We start from the raw sequence: 19087 nt of genomic DNA, 5'->3' as shown, positions 1-19087 counted from the left end.
TGGTCTTGCCCCCCAGCAAGTTGGAAATGAGATCGGAGATCCCTCTCCAGACCTCAGCTTTTCCCCTGTGCACTCAGCTCCCTCCTCTAAGTCAGGACACCATCACTGTGCGCAGCAATAACCAGAAAGAGCACAGTATTCACCGAGCACCGGAGTACGCACTAGGAAGCAACTTTAATTAAATGCTATCCTCAAATTTGTAGTTCTTTCTCAATTTTACTGCTTTTTTTCTGCTAATAACAACAACAAAATATCTAGCAGATAGCACTTAAAAACAAAGCATCTAAAAAATCAGTTTTCAGTGAGAAAAATTACTTGTGTTCATATTAGAGATTTTTTAGCAATGCAGAGGAATTATCTGTGTCTTTAGAATAATATATGTTACTATTTCAGTATTATTGAAGCTGTCACCAATTTGGCTGGAACAGCTCATCCTGTTGGGAGATAATCAGCTCAGAAAAACATGCTCTCTGACTCTTTTACACCTACTGATGCTTCTCTGTGGTGTGAAGGGAATTTTATATTTATATATCTTTGGAATTCAGGATATATGATATATAAGGGGGCTTATGCTCGCCGTTCTGATAAGGGTTTAAATGCCATATGCTGACTGTGTGATTCCAGGCAAGTATTTTACCCATCTAAATAAAGTAATGACTGCTTCCTAGGCTTCTCCAGTGATTAGATTAATACAAAGTCTCTGATAGAAAGCTGAACACAAGGGGTGCCTGGGTGGCTCAGTCGGTTAAGTGTCAACTTTGGCCCAGGTCATGATCTCACGGTCCATGAGTTCGAGCCCTGTGTCGGGCTCTGTGCTGACAGCTCGAAGCCTGGAGCCTGCTTCAGATTCTGTGTCTCCCTCTCTCTCTGACCCTCCCCTGTTCATGCTCTGTCTCTCTCTGCCTCAAAAATAAATAAGTGTTAAAAAAAAAATTAAAAAAAAAAAAAGAAAGCCGAGCACAAATCTTGATATTGGTCTGTTAGAATGAAGAGTGGGTCACATTTCAACAGGTTCTCTGAATAATGTGACTAATAATATGACTTGAACCAGGGAATACAGAATTTAAAGAGAAACAGGAAGGCACATAATTTAACCTTGGTGTTTTATTTCTTAACAGAAATTCCTCGAACTTACCAGGAATATGAGAGCAGTCTTACCTTGAAAATGTTCCTGTTTCAGTTTGTAAATTTTTACTCGTCCTGCTTCTACGTAGCTTTCTTTAAAGGGAAGTTCGTGGGCTATCCCGGAAAATACACATATTTGTTTAATGTGTGGAGAAGTGAAGAGGTAGGGATTCTCTTGAGAGGTTTGTGGCTTTAGTAACTCAATAATTAACTACATACTTTTTGTGTGTCCAGCACTAACTCAGATTTTATCAGGATTGAAGAGAAGTCTAAGACACCAACTCTCTCCACAGAAAGTATTGGTCTCACAATCCTGTCATCTGATAGACTTTCCAATTCCTTTTGGGCAAGAAGTGATATTGTACCTATTGTTTAGTAGTAAATATGAGCTATAAAATGGGATAAGTATGTTTTATATTCCTGAAGATTTCCTGCAAAGGATGAATGACAGTGTTCCACAAGTATAGCAGAAATGGCTCCACCATGGGTTACAGAGTTAGACCAGTAGGTGGTTTCCATACATGGTTGTGTATCTAAATCATGTGGAGAAAATAACAACTTCCAGCCCCAATTCAAATATAAAGATTCAGATATAAATATATAAAGAATCTTCTAAGAGTAAGACCAGAAATCTGAATCTAATGCAGCTATCTCATAACTGGTTAATGAACATGCTTGAAACTGTTGAGCTAAATATCTCTTTATACCCCTTTAATATCCATTCCCATTAAAATCTTTAGGTTGTAGTCTTTTGGTTTGAGATTTTTTTTTTTTTTTTTTTTTTTTTCCCAAAGTCTATCTTTCATCATTCACTCTTTTTTCTTCTTGCCTCTGACTAGTGTGATCCTGGAGGCTGTCTAATAGAATTGACAACCCAGTTGACCATCATAATGACTGGGAAACAGATCTTTGGAAACATTAAAGAAGCCATTTATCCGTATGTATGACTTACAAGTTTTTCCTAAATAACCATAAGAGCTTTCTTCTGGAAGAAGATGGAATTCTTTGATTATCATGGTATCTTTGTTAACAAATGCTTAAGTCAACAACAACAACAACAAAAACTCACTTTTAATCAATAGTAATGCATTTAGGTAACACAGGCTTTTAAATATGGATTTTTATTGCTTGAGTGAAGTTGAGGGAAAGGTATTATCCCTCTCTCCTGTGGAGATTCATTTGGGAAATCTAAATATTGTATCCTCTGTATATTATTCTATATGTCACATATTATTTCTCAAGATTACTAAACGTTACACTCTGTTAAAAATATCCATGTGAGGGGCACCTGAGTGGCTCAGTCAGTTAAGTGTCCCACTCTTGATTTTTGCTCGGGTCATGATTTCATGGTTCATGAGTTCAAGCCTTATGTCGGGCTCTCTCTCTTTCCCTCTCTCTTTTCCCTCCCTCCCCCCCCCAAAATAAATAAATAAATTTTGTGACATGGACACACTTAGGCACAAAAATTGGTCATGAATGAAGTTTTAGTATATGAAGGAATTGCTCCCTGGTCCAAAAGCATAGCAATAATGAATACATTATCAAAAGAGAAAACCAGAATGACAGTTGATCTCAAATATAAGTTGAAAATTTCCATGGATAAAAAGAGAAAGAAACATAAGCCTGTAATCTTGCAGGTCTCCCAGTTAGGAAATGACAGTGCCAAGGTTAACACCTATAGTGTCAAGTGGACTAAAGTGCCCCACTTAGGACTAGGGCTTGGCCAGTGTAACTGTACTTGATGTTAGGGATTGGGTTTATTCTCACTTCTTATATGAAAAAGTTGAAAACACCCTCCCCTTCTGCTCCTACTTCTCCCTACAGTTCTGTAGCACTCCTGGGGTTCTATTTCATGTGCTGACAAAGGAAGAACATAGACTTATCTTTTCAAACAGTATTTGATGCACTGCATCCCAATTGCCCCAGGGAAATAACTCTAAGCTGCTCTTTTAAGTCCTAGCTGTAAACTGAGATCTGGAGGGCAGAATGGGGATAACCCCTAAACCAAACACAAGAGGAGAATAAATACAGAGAGGAAAGGAGACAGACACACAAGGAAGTAAAAGAAAAAATAAACAAGTAAAATTAAACCTACAGAAACCAAAATTCCATAACTTATGATAAAATTTAATGCTACAGAGACTGCTAACAAAATCAAGTTTTAGAAAGTGAACTTACTCTAGCTAGAAGCTTCTGGCAAAGCCTAAAAGCATAAAAGGAAGTGATACTGTCATTTAGAAGGATCAGGAAAGAATTTAAATAAAAACATATAAATGAAATAAAAATAAATTGACAGTAAAAAGAATCAATTATACATAAATGAAAAAAAAATTGTACTTTAAATAAAGAGTACAATAGGTGACATCAATTGCAGACTGGACACAATTGAAGAGTGAATTAATGAATTGGAAAATAGTACTGAGACACTCCCACGTTATACAAATGGCAATAGAGTGGCAATGAGATTAAAAAAATAAAGTGACAGGAGACTATATTAGGAGGCTTCCACATCAACTTAGTAGTAGTTCCAGAAAAAAGAGAATGGGTAAATGGTGGGAGGGAAAAATTCTTTGACTAGGTAATTGCTGATAATTTTCCAAAACTGAAGGAAAACATGAGTTTCAGAAATGAAAACAAATTCGGAGTATGAAGTAAGATAAATAAAATTAAATTCACACCCAGACATGCTATGGTGGAACTCCAGAACATGAGAGGTAAACAATCTTAAAATCTTCCAGAAGAAAAAAGAGTATCATCTACACTGACAACAGATTTTTTACTCATAGCACTGGATACAGAGGACGGTAGAGTCGTTTCAAGATTTGGAGTAAAATTAATGCACACCTTAGATTTCTAGAACCAGTTTAACTGTTTTATAAAGTGCAGGTGAAATAAAGACACTTTTAGACATCAAAACAAGAATTTACATTTATAGACCTTCAATGGAAGAACTACTGAAAGGTGTAGTTGAGCAAGAAAAGAGCACAAAATCAAAGTATGGGAAGCAAAAATCATCGATCAGTACAGAAAGAGTAAGCACCAAAATAAAATGAAATAACTGGTACAAATTTTTAAAATATATGGGATTTATATGCTGAAAACTACAGATCCTGGTGGAAAAAAAATTATTTGGGGAGAAATGTGCTCACAGATTGGAAGACTCAAATTAGTAATGACGCCAGTTATCCCCAAATTGATATATAGATTTGTTATTCCAATCAGAATATCAGCAGAATTTCTATAGTTATAGACAAGCAGATTCTAAAATTGACATAGAGGGCAAAGGAACTAAAACAGGCCAAACAATTCTGATAAAAAATAAAGTTGGAAGAATTGCACCCACTCGATTTTAAGGATTATTATGAAACTATATTAATCAAGATGGTGAGATTGGTGAAGGAATGCATGTATGGATCAGTGGAACTGAGTAGAGATTGCAGAAATAAATCCATGCAAATGTAGCCATTTAATTTTTGACAAAGGTGCAAAAGCAGTTCATTGAAGAAGCTGCTGGAACAATGTAGACCTTACACCTCATTTAAAAATAAAAAAGATATTGTCGTATCTTTATCCCTTTATCAGAGAAGCCATATGCATATCCTCTCCTATTCAGTAGGCTGTCTTTTGGTTTGTTAGTTGTTTCCTTTGCTGTGACTTTCCCTTATTCAGGATGATGTTCACCCCAGGATTTTGGTAGATGCTTTTGATCCAATTGAAGTAATTTCCTTCTTTTCCTACTTTTATGTCATATAGAGGTTTTAATAGGTGCTTGAAATGTATCAAATGAATTTTTCTGCATTTGTCAACGTGATTTTATCTTTTTCTACTTAAATCTGCTAATGTGACTTATTACATTGATTGATTTTCTAATAAAAAAGCCCTTTTGTTCCTTAAAGTAATCTAACATCATAATATATTATTTTGTAAATAATATGGAATTTAGTTAGGCAATATTTTGTTTGGGATTATTGCATTTATTTTCACATATTAGATAAGCCTCTTTGTTTCCTTTGTCATATATTTTCTCTTGTAACCAATTTCTCATTTCCTTGAGCATTCTTCATGACAACATAAAGGTTAATAAATTAAATAGAAAAAAAAAAAAGGTGCTATGGTGACCCTCTTGTCCACATGCTCTTTAACAGAACTGTCTCTGAGTAAATATATCTTCATAGGGGAGAGTCAGGGTTGTCTTATTTTCTTTATCATCCCAATAAAGAACTTTGACCGCAGCCTGTGTTATGAAAAGAACTCTAGATTTTTATTTCAACTTTAGCTATAGTCATCTCTCCTTGCTCTGTGATCTTAAGTTACCTACCCTGTCTTACTGCCAATTTCTAGATCTAACCCCCTTATTCTCTGACCCCTTACTTTTAAATTCTAATCATGTATTTACTTTTATCACTTCCAACAGTATGGTTCTGAATTGGTGGAGACGTCGAAAAGCTCGGACCAATTCCGAAAAGCTATACAGTCGATGGGAGCAGGATCATGACCTTGAAACTTTTGGATCTCTTGGGCTGTTCTATGAGTACTTAGAAACAGGTAATTTTTAACCACTGTCTTGAAACATAGAGTCAGGTTGAGTAGAGTAAGTGTTTTTCCAACTCTTTATATTTCTTCCTGCCTTGCACATGGTAGGTGTCCAATAAATTATTGGATGGTAGGTTAAAAGACACATGGATGGATATGGAAAAGATTGGTTCAGTATTTATATCCTTACCAAATAGAATGCAGAATGAAGTTTAATTTCAAAACACCAATGGTAGAGATGTTTTTCCTATCAATTGAACATTAAGATTGTTGAACCACATAAAGTACGGATTACTTTTAAATTCCTATCTCAGGGGCGCCTGGGTGGCTTAGTCGGTTGAGTGGCCGACTTCGGCTCAGGTCACGATCTCGCAGTCCATGAGTTCGAGCCCTGCGTCGGGCTCTGGGCTGATGGCTCGGAGCCTGGAGCCTGCTTCCAATTTTGTGTCTCCCGCTCTCTCTGACCCTCCCCCGTTCATGCTCTGTCTCTCTCTGTCTCAAAAATAAATAAACGTTAAAAAAAAAAATTTTAAATTCCTATCTCAGATTAGCTTGCATGGCTGTCCTGTTTGCCACACCGACAGCCCAGAGAGAGAATAAGTTGAAAGATGTTTCCAGAGTCTGGCATACATTTAGGTAAGTTCTTTATTTCAGGCTGAAAAGAAGCAGGCTAAAAACAGTTGTGCAAGGGAAGCTCACATTGAATACAAGAATGCATAAAAATGCTAAGGATTGAACAGAGAAGAGATTTTGAGGTGAAATTTTAGGAAGGATGATTGCTGAGGACTACTTATAAAGTCTACTTGAGTGTTTCCCCTCTTTTTTTTTAAATATATGAAGTTTATTGTCAAATTGGTTTCCATACAACACCCAGTGTTCATCCCAACAGGTGCCCTCCTCAATACCCATCACCCACCCTCCCCTCCCTCCCACCTCCCATCAGCCCTCAGTTTGTTCTCAGTTTTTAAGAGTCTCTTATGCTTTGGCTCTCTCCCACTCTAACCTCTGAGTGTTTCCTCTCAAGTTACCCTCTCTGCTTCTCTGGTGGAATAATATTCTTCACTTACTCTCTAATCCCATAATGATAGAATGAAAAAATGACCTGAAATTGTTATTGATTCTCCACTGTGATACATACACATGATACCTGGGTTGAAATAGGTAAATTTAAGACAAATTGAGAGAAGTCTGTTTCATATAGCTGACTGTAAAATTGGGCAGTCCTTGCTTTAGGGGTGATGAGGCTGTAATTTTTAATTAAATTTGTAAGTATCAAATGCATTTGTGCATAGATGCGTTAGGGATTATCACTGAAATTTAAAAAAAATGAAATCAAGGTGTCATAAGAAAATTAATTACCATTTATTGAGACACAGCTAAGAGTTAGTTTATTCTGGTTGTTTAATGAACATTATCCCTAATCTTGAAACGTTCTGCAGAGGAGTCATTATTCACTGCATTTTGTTTTAGAGGATACCGAAATTTGGATAGGATAATTTGTGTTATGGGCTGAAAGATTTTAGGTAAAAACCTGGGATTTGAACCCAGAAAATTCAAGCTGTTTCTACATAACACTTCCTCTGAATTTTCTGTCTCTTAGTTCAGTAGAGGTGTTCAGTAGATTTAGTAAATGGCAAGACTGATTATTTTGAGAATTTTTTGTGATAAAAGTTGAAATTCAGAAACACTTGGGATTCATCTAAAAATAGAGGACTCGTAGAAGAGTCTTTTTTTTTTTCCCTTTAGTGGAAAGCCATTCCTGTTCTCTTATTACATTTTTCACTCACGGGAAGCCCAAACTGCCAGTTGAATGGATTCTTGTACCTTAATCGTTGTTGGAAGCAAACAAAAATAGGAAGAGAAGCTAACTTACATAGATGCTAAGTCTTAAGACTTAGAAAAGAGAAGAGAATAAAATTTATTTAGAAAGATGTCAAGATAGTATAGAGGATCAGGACCTTAACCAACCTTAAATAATGTATTCATTCATAAGGCTTATTATAGTTGAGTATGTTTTTTTTTTTTAATTTTTTTTCAACGTTTTTTATTTATTTTTGGGACAGAGAGAGACAGAGCGTGAACGGGGGAGGGGCAGAGAGAGAGGGAGACACAGAATCGGAAACAGGCTCCAGGCTCCGAGCCATCAGCCCAGAGCCCGACGCGGGGCTCGAACTCACAGACTGCAAGATCGTGACCTGGCTGAAGTCGGACGCTTAACCGACTGCGCCACCCAGGCGCCCCTGAGTATGTTTATATACCCAACACATGCTGGCTCTTGGAAGCGTATAAATGAATCAGTCCTTATCCCTGATCTCACAGATTTAGCAAGATAGAAAAACTTGATTACCCCACTAATGTGCCAATACCAGTGTAAAGCCTGGGCCAGCATAGGCATAAACATAGCCCAAAATAAAAGGCTATGTTTAAAAAGAATAAAGAGAATCTCTTATCTGACAAGAGGAGATGCTTTCTTCAGAGAAGCAGATGTCAAAAGAAACAGCCAGGAAAGAACTGAGTTGTACATGCTCAGTTTCTCCTTTCTATTCTAGTAAGCAAACAAGTCACTAGGCTTCCAATGAGGAGGAAGGAGTAGGCAGATGGAAAGAGGCCTGGAGGGTTTTGCTGGTGTAGATCCCTCTAAAAGGAGGGAGTTGGAGGTGTTGGGCAGAATGTTCCCCTTTTTCTCTTTCATAATAATGACTTCACTATTTTTTTTTCCCTACAGTTATCCAATTTGGATTTGTCACATTATTTGTGGCCTCTTTTCCTTTGGCTCCTCTTCTTGCTCTCTTGAATAATATTATAGAGATCCGAGTAGATGCCTGGAAACTTACAACTCAGTACAGGAGACCGGTAGCTGCTAAAGCTCATAGCATAGGTGTTTGGCAAGACATTCTTTATGGAATGGCTGTCCTTTCTGTTGCAACTAATGTAAGTGGACCCATTTTGGTTGGACGGCTTCGTATTTTATTTCGTTTTCTTGGGGTTGGGGAGATGTGAATGATGCTTAACTCAATATGTATTTATGTTGCTTTCATCATGGTGACAGTCCATAATGATAAACCATCCCCACACTTTTATGCACTGAACAACATAGAGAAATTTATGACATGCAAACTCTTAGAAATACAAAGAAAATTGTAAAACCACTGTCCTTAAAATACCATGATATAGTTTCATAACATGTGACAGAGTAGACAGAAAATATGTAATGGCATAAAAGATTTGAATAACACAATTAAAGCTTAATTATACAAGGAGTTGTCTACTACAAATAGAGAATATAAAACATTAATGTGTTTTGCTTATGGAGCACTTATTAAAAAATGATAATGAGGGGCTCCTGTGTGGCCCAGTCGGTTGTTTCCAACTTCAGCTCAGGTCATGATCTCACGATTCGCAAGTTCAACCCCTGCATGGGGCTCTGTGCTGACAGCTCAGAGCCTGGAGCCTGCTTCATATTCTGTCTCCTTCTCTCTCTGCCCTTCCCCCACTCATACTCTGTCTCTCAAAAATAAATAAACATTAAAAACATTTTTTAAATGATAATGAAACTAAATTCTCCAAAGCAGAAATTTTATAACACTTATTTGTATATAATAATGTTATAAAAATTGAAGTCGATAATAAAGATAATTTTTAAAAATCTACCTAACATTCACACTCCCAAGTAAACTTTATTGTATAAAATGGAGGCAAAATTCAAATTATAGAGAGCTTAATTAAAATGAAACCCTATAGGAATTAGCTAAAACTATAGTTACAGAAAAATTCATAGCAATAAATGCTTTTGTTATTTTTTTAAGTTTATTTTGAGAGAGAGAGATTGAAAGAATATGTGTGTGAGCAGGGGAGGGGCAGAGAGAGATTGGAAGAAAGAGAGAATCCCAAGCAGACTCTGTGCTGTCAGTGTGCAGCCCAATGTCAGGCTCAGTCTCTAGAACCATGAGACCATGACCTGAGCCAAAGTCAAGAGTCAGACACTTAACTGCCTGAGCCACCCAGGTACCCCTGAATGCTTTTATTATTAAAAAAGAAGACTTGAAAGCATAAGCTGAGCACATAAATTCAGAAGCTAAAGAAAAACATAAAACTAATCAACAAAAAGTAATAGGAAAGAGTTTATAGAGATGCAATCAGAAATAATCAAAATAGAAAATAAATTAAAAAAGCAATATAATTCCTATGTGAATCAAGAGCTGGTTCATTGAAAAGACATATAAAACTCTGACAATCTCAAACAAGAAAAAAGTTATACAGGTAAGAAAATTGTGAAATGGTTATATATGTGCCTTTATTCAAATAAATTATAAAATCTATTTGAAATTGTCACCTTTTTAGAAAATAAAAACTGCCAAAGTTTATTCAGTAAGTGGTAGAAAACCTGAATGGACCAGTAGCTATAGAAGTAATATTAAAAGTTTTTAGGGGCACCTGGGTGGCTCAGTTGACAGACTTGGGCTCAGGTCATGATCTCTTGGTTCATGAATTCGAGCCCCACATCAGGCTCTGTGCTGACAGCTCAGAGCCTGGAGCCTGCTTCACATTTTGTGTCTCCCTCTCTCTTTGCCCTCCACTTGTGCTTTGTCTCTCTCTCTCTCTCTCTCTCTCAAAAATAAATAAACATAAGTAACTAGCTAACTAACTAACTAACTAACTAAAGTTTTTTTAAGCATCTACACTAACAATGTAGATGGCAGAGCCAGATGGTTTTAAATGGACTTACCTAACCTAAAAGAAACAGGAATTCCAGAGCTTAGGTAAGAATGGGAAAATACCATTCCTATAGAATTAAATACTAAGATTAATTACCCTGAACTTTGGGCAATTTACCATCACATGGTCTTCTATCTCTCCTTTGCTTCCCACCAGCCACCAATAGTGCACACATGTGTGCAAACTCACACCGATGCAGGCACGCACACTGTCCTAGCTTACAGAGTTGATTCAGCCAAATGAATTTGGTTAGGGACAGTAGAACTATGCTGTGAAATAAATGGAAGAAATAACAAGGCATTGTGGAAAGAGCATGGTTTTTGGAGCTAGATGCATTTAGGTTCACTTTTCACCTTAGCCACTTTCTAGCTGTGAAATCTTGGAATACTAATCATATGCTTTAAAAGGCCTATTTCACGTTTTAGGCCAAAGACTCATTTATTAACATGATTTGTAATGGCATTTTAATCATTTGTATCCATATAGAACTGAGACATATGCAAATTAGATATTCTTAAAATGAAATTGTTAGCTCAAAATCTCCCTCTTACTTTGTTCTTTAGGCTTTTATTGTTGCATTTACCTCGGACATCATTCCCCGTTTAGTTTACTACTATGCCTACTCAAAGGATGCCACTGCACCCATGAAAGGATATGTCAATGACAGCCTGTCAACATTCCTGATAGCTGATTTTCCAAACCACACTGCACCTTGGGAGAAACGAGACTTCACCACTTGCAGGTTCCTTCTTACGTTCTTAGCTTTTAATTTTGCTTTTTAAATGTATTTTTTAAATTCTCCATTTTCTTCCTGTCTTACAATGTGAAGGATTTATTTGGGGCAATAAAAATCCTGGGTAAAGTGCGTCAATTTTGGAATTCACTCATCATATGAATCTGGTTTGGAAAAGTAGAATGTCCAAAAGTAAAAGAATATCATGGGTAAAGATATCAATTTTGAATTGTTTCTTATTTTTTAAATTTATTGGAAAGACTTCTGACCAACAAATACATCTTGGTCCCAAAATGTAGTATCTATAGATCATACAGCATGATCATATTATATATGCATTTAACCTACTTGAATTTAACTATGTGTCCTTAAAAAGAGAGTGAGAAAGGGAGAAATATGATAAGTTCGCCATCCATCCCACTTTAAGGGTTTCTTCCGTGTAGGAAGCATGAAATTAGATTTGTGAATGTATTTCCACATTCAGTGTCTCATGTACTGTGAGGGTCTTTTTACCCTATGACTTAAAGATTATATATAATAAATATATATGACATAAATGTATGTATATATAAATATATATGTATACATATGTATATATGTATATATATATATGTATACATATGTATATATGTATACATATGTATATATACATATATATGTGTATATATATAACGTATACATATATATGTATATAATATATACATATATATACACATATATATACGTATACATACACACACACACACACACACACACACACACACACACACCCCACTTAACTTAAACCTTAAGCCAGCTACTTCATCTGGGATTCCAACAAAGAAACAGCAAAATGTTGATAGACCAGTAGACAAAACCATTGTTATATTTTAGATTTGCATATAGAGGAATCATAGTATACTGTTTAAGAGCATAGATGTGGGTCAGTTTTCTTCATTTCATCACTTCCTAGTTGGACTAAATCTTTGAAGAACATCAATCTCTAGCAACTTTGTAGAAAACAATGAGCCCCCAAGGTTGAGCACTAAGAAAAGTCCAGAAGAATAGTAACAAAAACAAAAACAATGCAGTGTCAAATAAGCCAAAAGAAAATAGAGTTTCAAAAAATAGAAATGGTCAACAATGTCAAGTCCTACCGTCTAAAGATCAAAAAAGATGAGGATTAGCGTGTTTCTTCAGTTTAAGGATAGGAGACAATGCATTTCAGGGAAGTGGTGCATAGAACTGCATTAAAGAGTAGGAAGAGGGGGAACAGAGACAGCATCATTTTGGTAACTCTTTTGAGAAATTTGACTTTGAAAGTCAGGTGAGAAGCTTCACTTGTGTCTTCTGCTACACCAAACTAGATACAAGTAATATGTGGCCATGATTTTTATCTGTGCTAAAAAGAAACATTTCATAACAGGAGTTATCTTCCTATGACTTGACTTTTGTAGTCAGTTAAAAATGTCTCTTAAGAGAAATAGTAAGAATTTATGCTAGGTCTCCATTGGAAATCATACCTAATTTTTTTGGCATTTACTTCTGTTTTTCAGGTACAGGGATTACAGATATCCACCTGATCATGACCAGAAATATTTTCATAATATGCAGTACTGGCACGTCCTTGCTGCCAAGATGACTTTCATCATTGTTATGGAAGTAAGCCTTTCTTAACTTGCATTCCAGCTAGTCTGTCTTCTGCCTTCAGGTTTCTAAAGGTGTCTGCTCAGCAAAAAATTATCTCAGGAAATTATTTTGAAGGAAGTATTTGTTGTCCTAAAAAGCAACTTAGGGATATTTTCAGTACAATGGGTTGCCCTATTATTCACCTACTATTGTTGAAGATATCAAGGTGACATAAAAGAAAAAAAGAAAAAATATGCCCTCTTCTCTCAAGGTCGATAAAAGGACACAGAACTCATTGATGTTACTGAGTTTCTATTATATAGTGATTCCAGACACTATAATAATAACCCTGTAAGTTAGACTTTATTAGTGACTCTTGAGAAATAAATCTGAGACTCAGCAGAATTAGCAGTGGTTTTAAAGATAATCAGCTAATATTGGAGCTGAGTTTCATTGCCAGCTATATCACTCCCAAGCATCTGCTCTGTCCACTGTATTATGTTTCCCCCTTTGTGGATTATCCATTCTTGTTATGGATATAAGGCATGCGTTCAAAGAGAACAAATACAGAGGGGGGATTTGGGTAAGTTACATATTGAGTGTTCTACATCATAAGATGTGAAGGCCAATAAGAGAGAGAAATAAAGGTGAGGCACTTTTTCACTCTGCTGTGAAATCTAATAACACACAAGTCTAATGCAAGCAGACACAGATTCTACATGATAAAAAAGAGAGCAGTCTTATGTGTATCCCTCCCCATGTTTTTCTTCTCTTTCTCTCAGTTCTTTATGACTTTATCACTGTTTCATTCCCATATTTTACATCATCAGTTTAGCTCACCATTCAGTCTGGTCATTTGCACCAGGATTTTTTTTCATTTTTGAGTTTTGTTTATTATTCTTATTAATGTTTTTAATCATCCAGCTCTGATGACCAGTTTTTAATCTGGTGAGCTCTGACTCACCATCATCCTGGGACTTCTTTTCACCTTCTCTTGTATTGAATTCTATATGCTACATTATCTGCAGTCTATGTTTCTCCCATTCTTGGTTTACTAGCTTATTTAGGTGAAGTACATTTTTCAGTAATTTTCTGAGGAAAATTATGGGTGGTCAATTTTTGAGACCTTGAATATTGAAAATTTCTTTTCTTTCCACACAGATGACTAAGTGGTATAGAATTGAAGACTGAAAGTTAGTTCCCTGAAAAATTTTCAACCAACTTTATTTAGGTATTCCTGACACTTTTTAAAAGATTTATTTATTATTTGAGAAAGAGAAAGAGAGAGCACGCACGTATGGGAGGTGCAGAGAAAGAGGGAGAGAGAGAATCCCAAGCAGGCTGTGCTGTCACACCATGAAGCCTGACGTGGGGCTCTATCTCATGACCATGATTGTGACTGAGCCGAAACCAAGAGGTGACTGCTTAACCAACTGAGCCACCCAGGCACCCCGGGTATTCCTGACATTTTTGGAGACATTGCACCATTTTCTGTCAGCTTCAATGTCAGCATTCCAATTCCCCAGTCTTTGTTTCTGATCTTTTATTAAATCAATAAGCTTTAAGGATTCTCCCACTAGTCCTCTTCTATGAAACATTACAAGACAGCTTCTTGTTATTGGACAGTATTCATTTTTCTGGACACTTTGCTGGACTTTATAAATCTGAAAACATACTTACCCTTCAGGGTGAGAAAATTTGCTTGTATGTATTATTATTATTTTTTATTCTTTCTTTCTTTTCTCTGTTCTGTCTTTCTGGAACTTCTGTTACTCAGGTGTTATGCTTTCTGTTTTAAAATTCTTATTATTTCTCTCCTATAAGTAGTTGGTCTCCTATTTTTTGTCTTTTTGTTCTGTTCTTTTGTTCCTTCATTATTTCTGTTGCCTCTTAGTTCCCATTTGTCTGTTTCAAACTTTTTCTTTTACATTAGAGACTTTCTTACATAATGGGTGATTCTTGCCAACCTGCTCATATTTAAGAGTGAATAAATGAAAGCTGATTATAAGCTTTGTGTGCATACAAGAAGAATGTCACTTGGTGGGTTTCACTATAGGGTGACGAGTTAGGGAGGGGGACCTTTTCATTTGAAGCCTACAAAATTTTGATATCAACCATTCTAATTTCACAGACTGGTTACCCTCCCCAAAGAAAAATCCTCTGAACTCTTTTCTGTTGAGCTATTTTATGGCTACCTGTATTCCGAGAGCTGAGCAAGACAGAAGAAGACTAGGGATCGTAGGATTCACTGAATTTCACTTAGTTGCCCTGTTTTCAGAATGCTGCCACTTCTCCATTCTCTGGTGTCTCTGGTGCTCCTGAGTTCACAGCTTTCTGTTTTGATTTCTACAGAAAGTAAATTACTCAACTGCTGCCAGGGTGAGGTTGGAGAGAAGTAGTACCTGGATGAAGGTGGGAGAGAGGTCCTGAAAATTCACCTGCTCCTCCTTATACCAAATTTTGGCTAGTCCTCTTGTTTTCAACTCCACCCACATGCATGCTTTCCAAGTTCATAAGACCATCTTTCCTGATATTTATTGAAGATCTAAAATAAAGTTGGTTTTTGTCTTCTTGGTTTTTACCATCACCATATCACCAATTGCAAGTTTAAGCACCAGCTTTCTTCCATCTCTGGAATCTATTCCTACTGTTTCCTCCTTTTTTTTTTTTTTTTTGGTCTTTGTGAGTTACACCATTTTTCAAAATTCCTTTACAAATATGTATTGGGTTTTCAGGAGTGAGTATAGAAAAAAGTATATTCAATAACCATGATCAACTTAAATGTCTATAATTACACATTTTAGTATATATTCATTTGCTTAAGGTTTGTCTTTCTGGGAAAGTTCTGGGACAACGACCGTATCTTTTGCCTTTTCCTCATACTTCTGTGTTGAGCACAGTTTATTGAATGATTAAAGTGGTTTGTAAGAACTTCCTGCTGAACATTTGACAATTCTAATGTCCTTGATTTTCTTTTATTTTTCCTCCAGCACGTTGTGTTTTTAGTTAAATTTTTGTTGGCCTGGATGATTCCTGATGTTCCAAAAGATGTTCTGGAGAGAATCAAGAGAGAAAAGTTAATGACTATCAAGATTCTCCATGACTTTGAGCTTAACAAATTAAAAGAGAACTTGAGAGCTAATTCAAGTGAACTTGCCAAAGAAGTCCTGATTCAGGAAAACAAAACACAACTGGCTAAATCAACAGTATAATCAACATAATGAACAAGCCACTGGTTGCCTGTTAGGCTTCACAATTTTCTGTGGATTTTCAGGCCAGAGGCCAGAAGCCACATGTCAGTTTCACCCTGCCTCCTCCTCCTCCTTCTTCTTTTTTAACTGAGAGTTTTCTGTACCCTTTTACAGAGGCCAACTTTGTGAGGTTGGAAGAATACCACTTGTCTGCTTCCTTGCCTGAGCCCTCTGCAGATATTGTTTTCTGGAGTTCTAGAAATGATTGTTAAGAGTGCATATCAAATCAGAATAGTGGAAAATCATGGGATGTTGCAGTTTAGAATTAAACACCGGACTTGGGCTATCCCATCATGTTCCAGTGCATCTGCACATTTTCATGGTCTCCTATTGGGTTGTTTTATAACTTCTTCCCATCAAGAAAAATGTTGGGACATGGAGAAAAGAAGTGAAGAGGCCTACTGAGCCATCTATATCCTGCCATCTTCGACCATGTGAATGAAACCCCCAAATTAAACGACTTAAGAAAACTCACTTATTAAATGCGTTGAGTAAATATCATGGCAGGGATTTGTCCTTGAAATCATCCTGAATAAGGTAAACTTCCATCAGAATCCCAGATAGCCCTTCCAGGTCAATGCAGAATTGATTTTTCAAGAGACTGGACATTTGGGTTTCAGCAAAAGTCTAACATCTCAGTTCTTTAAAGACGACATTTTGGTAACGGCAATTTCAAGTGTGGATTGTTATCTGGAAAACAGCATTAAGTTGTTAGGTTGCTTCAGTTCTTCAAGTAAATGAAAGATATTGTAGAGAAGTAAATGTGTCTTCTTACTAGTTAACAAACACAAGACAATGAATATTGATTAATTTGTTGAGCTTAATCTAAAAATAATCGTTGAATTTTTAAAAATCATTTTTCTTCTACAATGTGTATTTTGCATCATGAAACCTGTTTGAGCATTAGCTCTTTGTATAAGTTAGGTACAAGTTGTTTATGAAATTTGATCTCTCTGTTTAAAGCGATCTCAAGTCTTTTAATGGGTTTACACTGTTTCCTATTGATGCATTCATTGCTCCATACAGTGCTCAGTGCCTTGTCCCTATGCCTTTGACACACAAGAAGTGGTTGTGCTGTTCATCTGATGTGATGTAACATCTCAAATGTTAGCTTCTTTTAGAGAAATTGTCAATTTAACATTAGTCACGGAGTTTAACACCAAAAGTAGATCAACCAAGGAAGAAGGGGGTGATGGATTTGATAGCTAAGTGAGAAAAAATTAACTGAATGATTTCTCTCATATGGAGGCCTATGGCACATGTACACCTGTTCTTCTTTCTCTTAAAAATACTTCATCCATATTTTTAACATTATGGAGTGAGAGATACAGTTCAGTTATATACTATTTGCGTCCGTAGCTTCAAATTACACTTCAGTTCCAATAAAATGGTGTTTTTTTTAATTGTATACAAAAGGAGAAACTTTATCACAAGATTTTTTTTAGGTAGTATTTCATTATTTGATCCTAATACATTTTTGTAGAATTGCCAATATTAAGTATATGGCAGGTGGTATTAACTGGTGTTCAGTATTAAGCATTTAGAAATGAGGATTATGAATTTTATAAAACCATGAGACAGTTACCCCAATATTGGCAGTAATGATTTGGCATCCACTGGGTATATTTTATAAAAAACATTTTTGTGTAATTTAAAATGATCTCATTATTGAAAAAAGGATTTCATATGAAGAGGAGACCTATTTTTTGCTTGAGAACACCAGTCAATGTTACTATGAAATAAGCCACAGATGCAGTATCTGTGGCTTGTGAAATCAAACTCTTTGTTACTACAGTGTTGTCCCTTGTGCACAGCTCATACATATTGCTTTCTTCCAGGTGCTAATAAAAATAAGGAAGAGTGTGGAAATTGGTTTCTTGGATATAAGTTTTAGTTTGTAGGGCTTAACAGTATTTATAGATTGAGAGTGTTAAATAAAGACAAATCAAACTCATAAAATTATCTGTACACTGCAATCTTAAAACAAAATCAACTCAAGTGTCAGGTTTCTAGAATGTATGGAGAAACTAGCAAGAGAGGAAATCATTTGAAGACAAGTGAATAGTTCCAATGATTGGTAGAATCATTGTGTTATTAATGGAGGGCTGAATTTAGAGACTACCAAGTGTAGGTTGAGATTTATCAGCATGGCTGATGTTTTCATCATCCAGTCAAACCCAAACTTTCTTTTTTTCCAGAAATGTTCCAGGAAACACTTGAGATTTTATTTGAAATAATTTTAAGTGCAAAAGCCAAAAAAATTACATAACTCTTTTCAAATGTCATCTCTAATCCTTGCCTTCATCAGTTTTTCTTTGCACACAAGAAGCAAAATCCACCTCAAAACATTTATTTTAGAGGAATCCATCAAGAAGGGAGTATCTTAATTAAATGGGCTGCTGTCTTATCTTTGTTGCATCTCACGATTTCTCTTGGCTTTAACATTCTTCTCTCAGCTAAGCCATTAAGCAGCTTATCAAGGAGAAGATGCAAAGAAGATGATAATGAAGAGGAGGGGCAGAGGAAGAAGGAGATAAAATAGTGTTCTCTCCTTGTGAAGCTGTGCATGCTTCCATGGGGAGAGGCGCAGTGAGGCAGGATGGTGCAGCTGTGGGTAGTGAGAGGAATGTCTCTCCTAAGCCATCTCAGTGAGGATGAGAGAAAAGCCAAAGAAGTTTCAAGCTGAAAACTACTAGGTGTCAAGAGTAAAACTTGGATTCCAAAGTGCCTGTGTAGCATCAGCTGCTATGGGTAGCCCTGGATCTCTGTTGATGGACTCCAGTTGAGGGTGAGGAGTTTGTATCACTCATTCAACAGGGGAGTCTGTTTTGAAAGAACCTCTCTATAATAGTTGTTTTTAATTAGCAATAGTTATTATGTTATCAAAGAATGTTAATAGGGAACAGAGCATTGCCAGAGTACCATTGACTAGACTTTGAAGTCTGCCACCGTCATTGACTATAACTATTACGTTATTTTTTTTCTGGACAGATTTTTACTCTTCTGCTTTATGTATGATAATTCGGGTATGTCAGCTATTCCAGCATTATGTAAAAATTCATGGGGATATTAAAAAGAATAGCAAAAATTCATGAGAATATTAAAAAGAATAGCATAGTTC

At 36.1% G+C, this 19087-nt stretch overlaps 1 protein-coding gene across 1 annotated transcript in view; it reads left to right on the top strand.

Moving 5' to 3' along the window:
* The window catches only part of ANO5 (anoctamin 5), an 89770-nt gene extending 71935 nt beyond the window's left edge, over nt 1-17835 (top strand). The window contains exons 15-21 of the mRNA XM_049649224.1: nt 1119-1288; nt 1965-2062; nt 5540-5670; nt 8384-8589; nt 10938-11116; nt 12643-12748; nt 15706-17835. Of these exons, the coding sequence (XP_049505181.1) occupies nt 1119-1288; nt 1965-2062; nt 5540-5670; nt 8384-8589; nt 10938-11116; nt 12643-12748; nt 15706-15927 (1112 nt within the window). The 3' untranslated portion in view covers nt 15928-17835. The remainder of the gene's footprint in view (nt 1-1118; nt 1289-1964; nt 2063-5539; nt 5671-8383; nt 8590-10937; nt 11117-12642; nt 12749-15705) is intronic.
* Nucleotides 17836-19087: the final 1252 nt, after the last annotated feature.

This window comes from Panthera uncia, chromosome D1, assembly GCF_023721935.1.
Source record: "Panthera uncia isolate 11264 chromosome D1, Puncia_PCG_1.0, whole genome shotgun sequence".
Lineage (NCBI taxonomy): Eukaryota > Metazoa > Chordata > Mammalia > Carnivora > Felidae > Panthera > Panthera uncia.
Note: the sequence above shows the minus strand (reverse complement) of the source record. Positions and strands in the feature narration are given on the sequence as shown.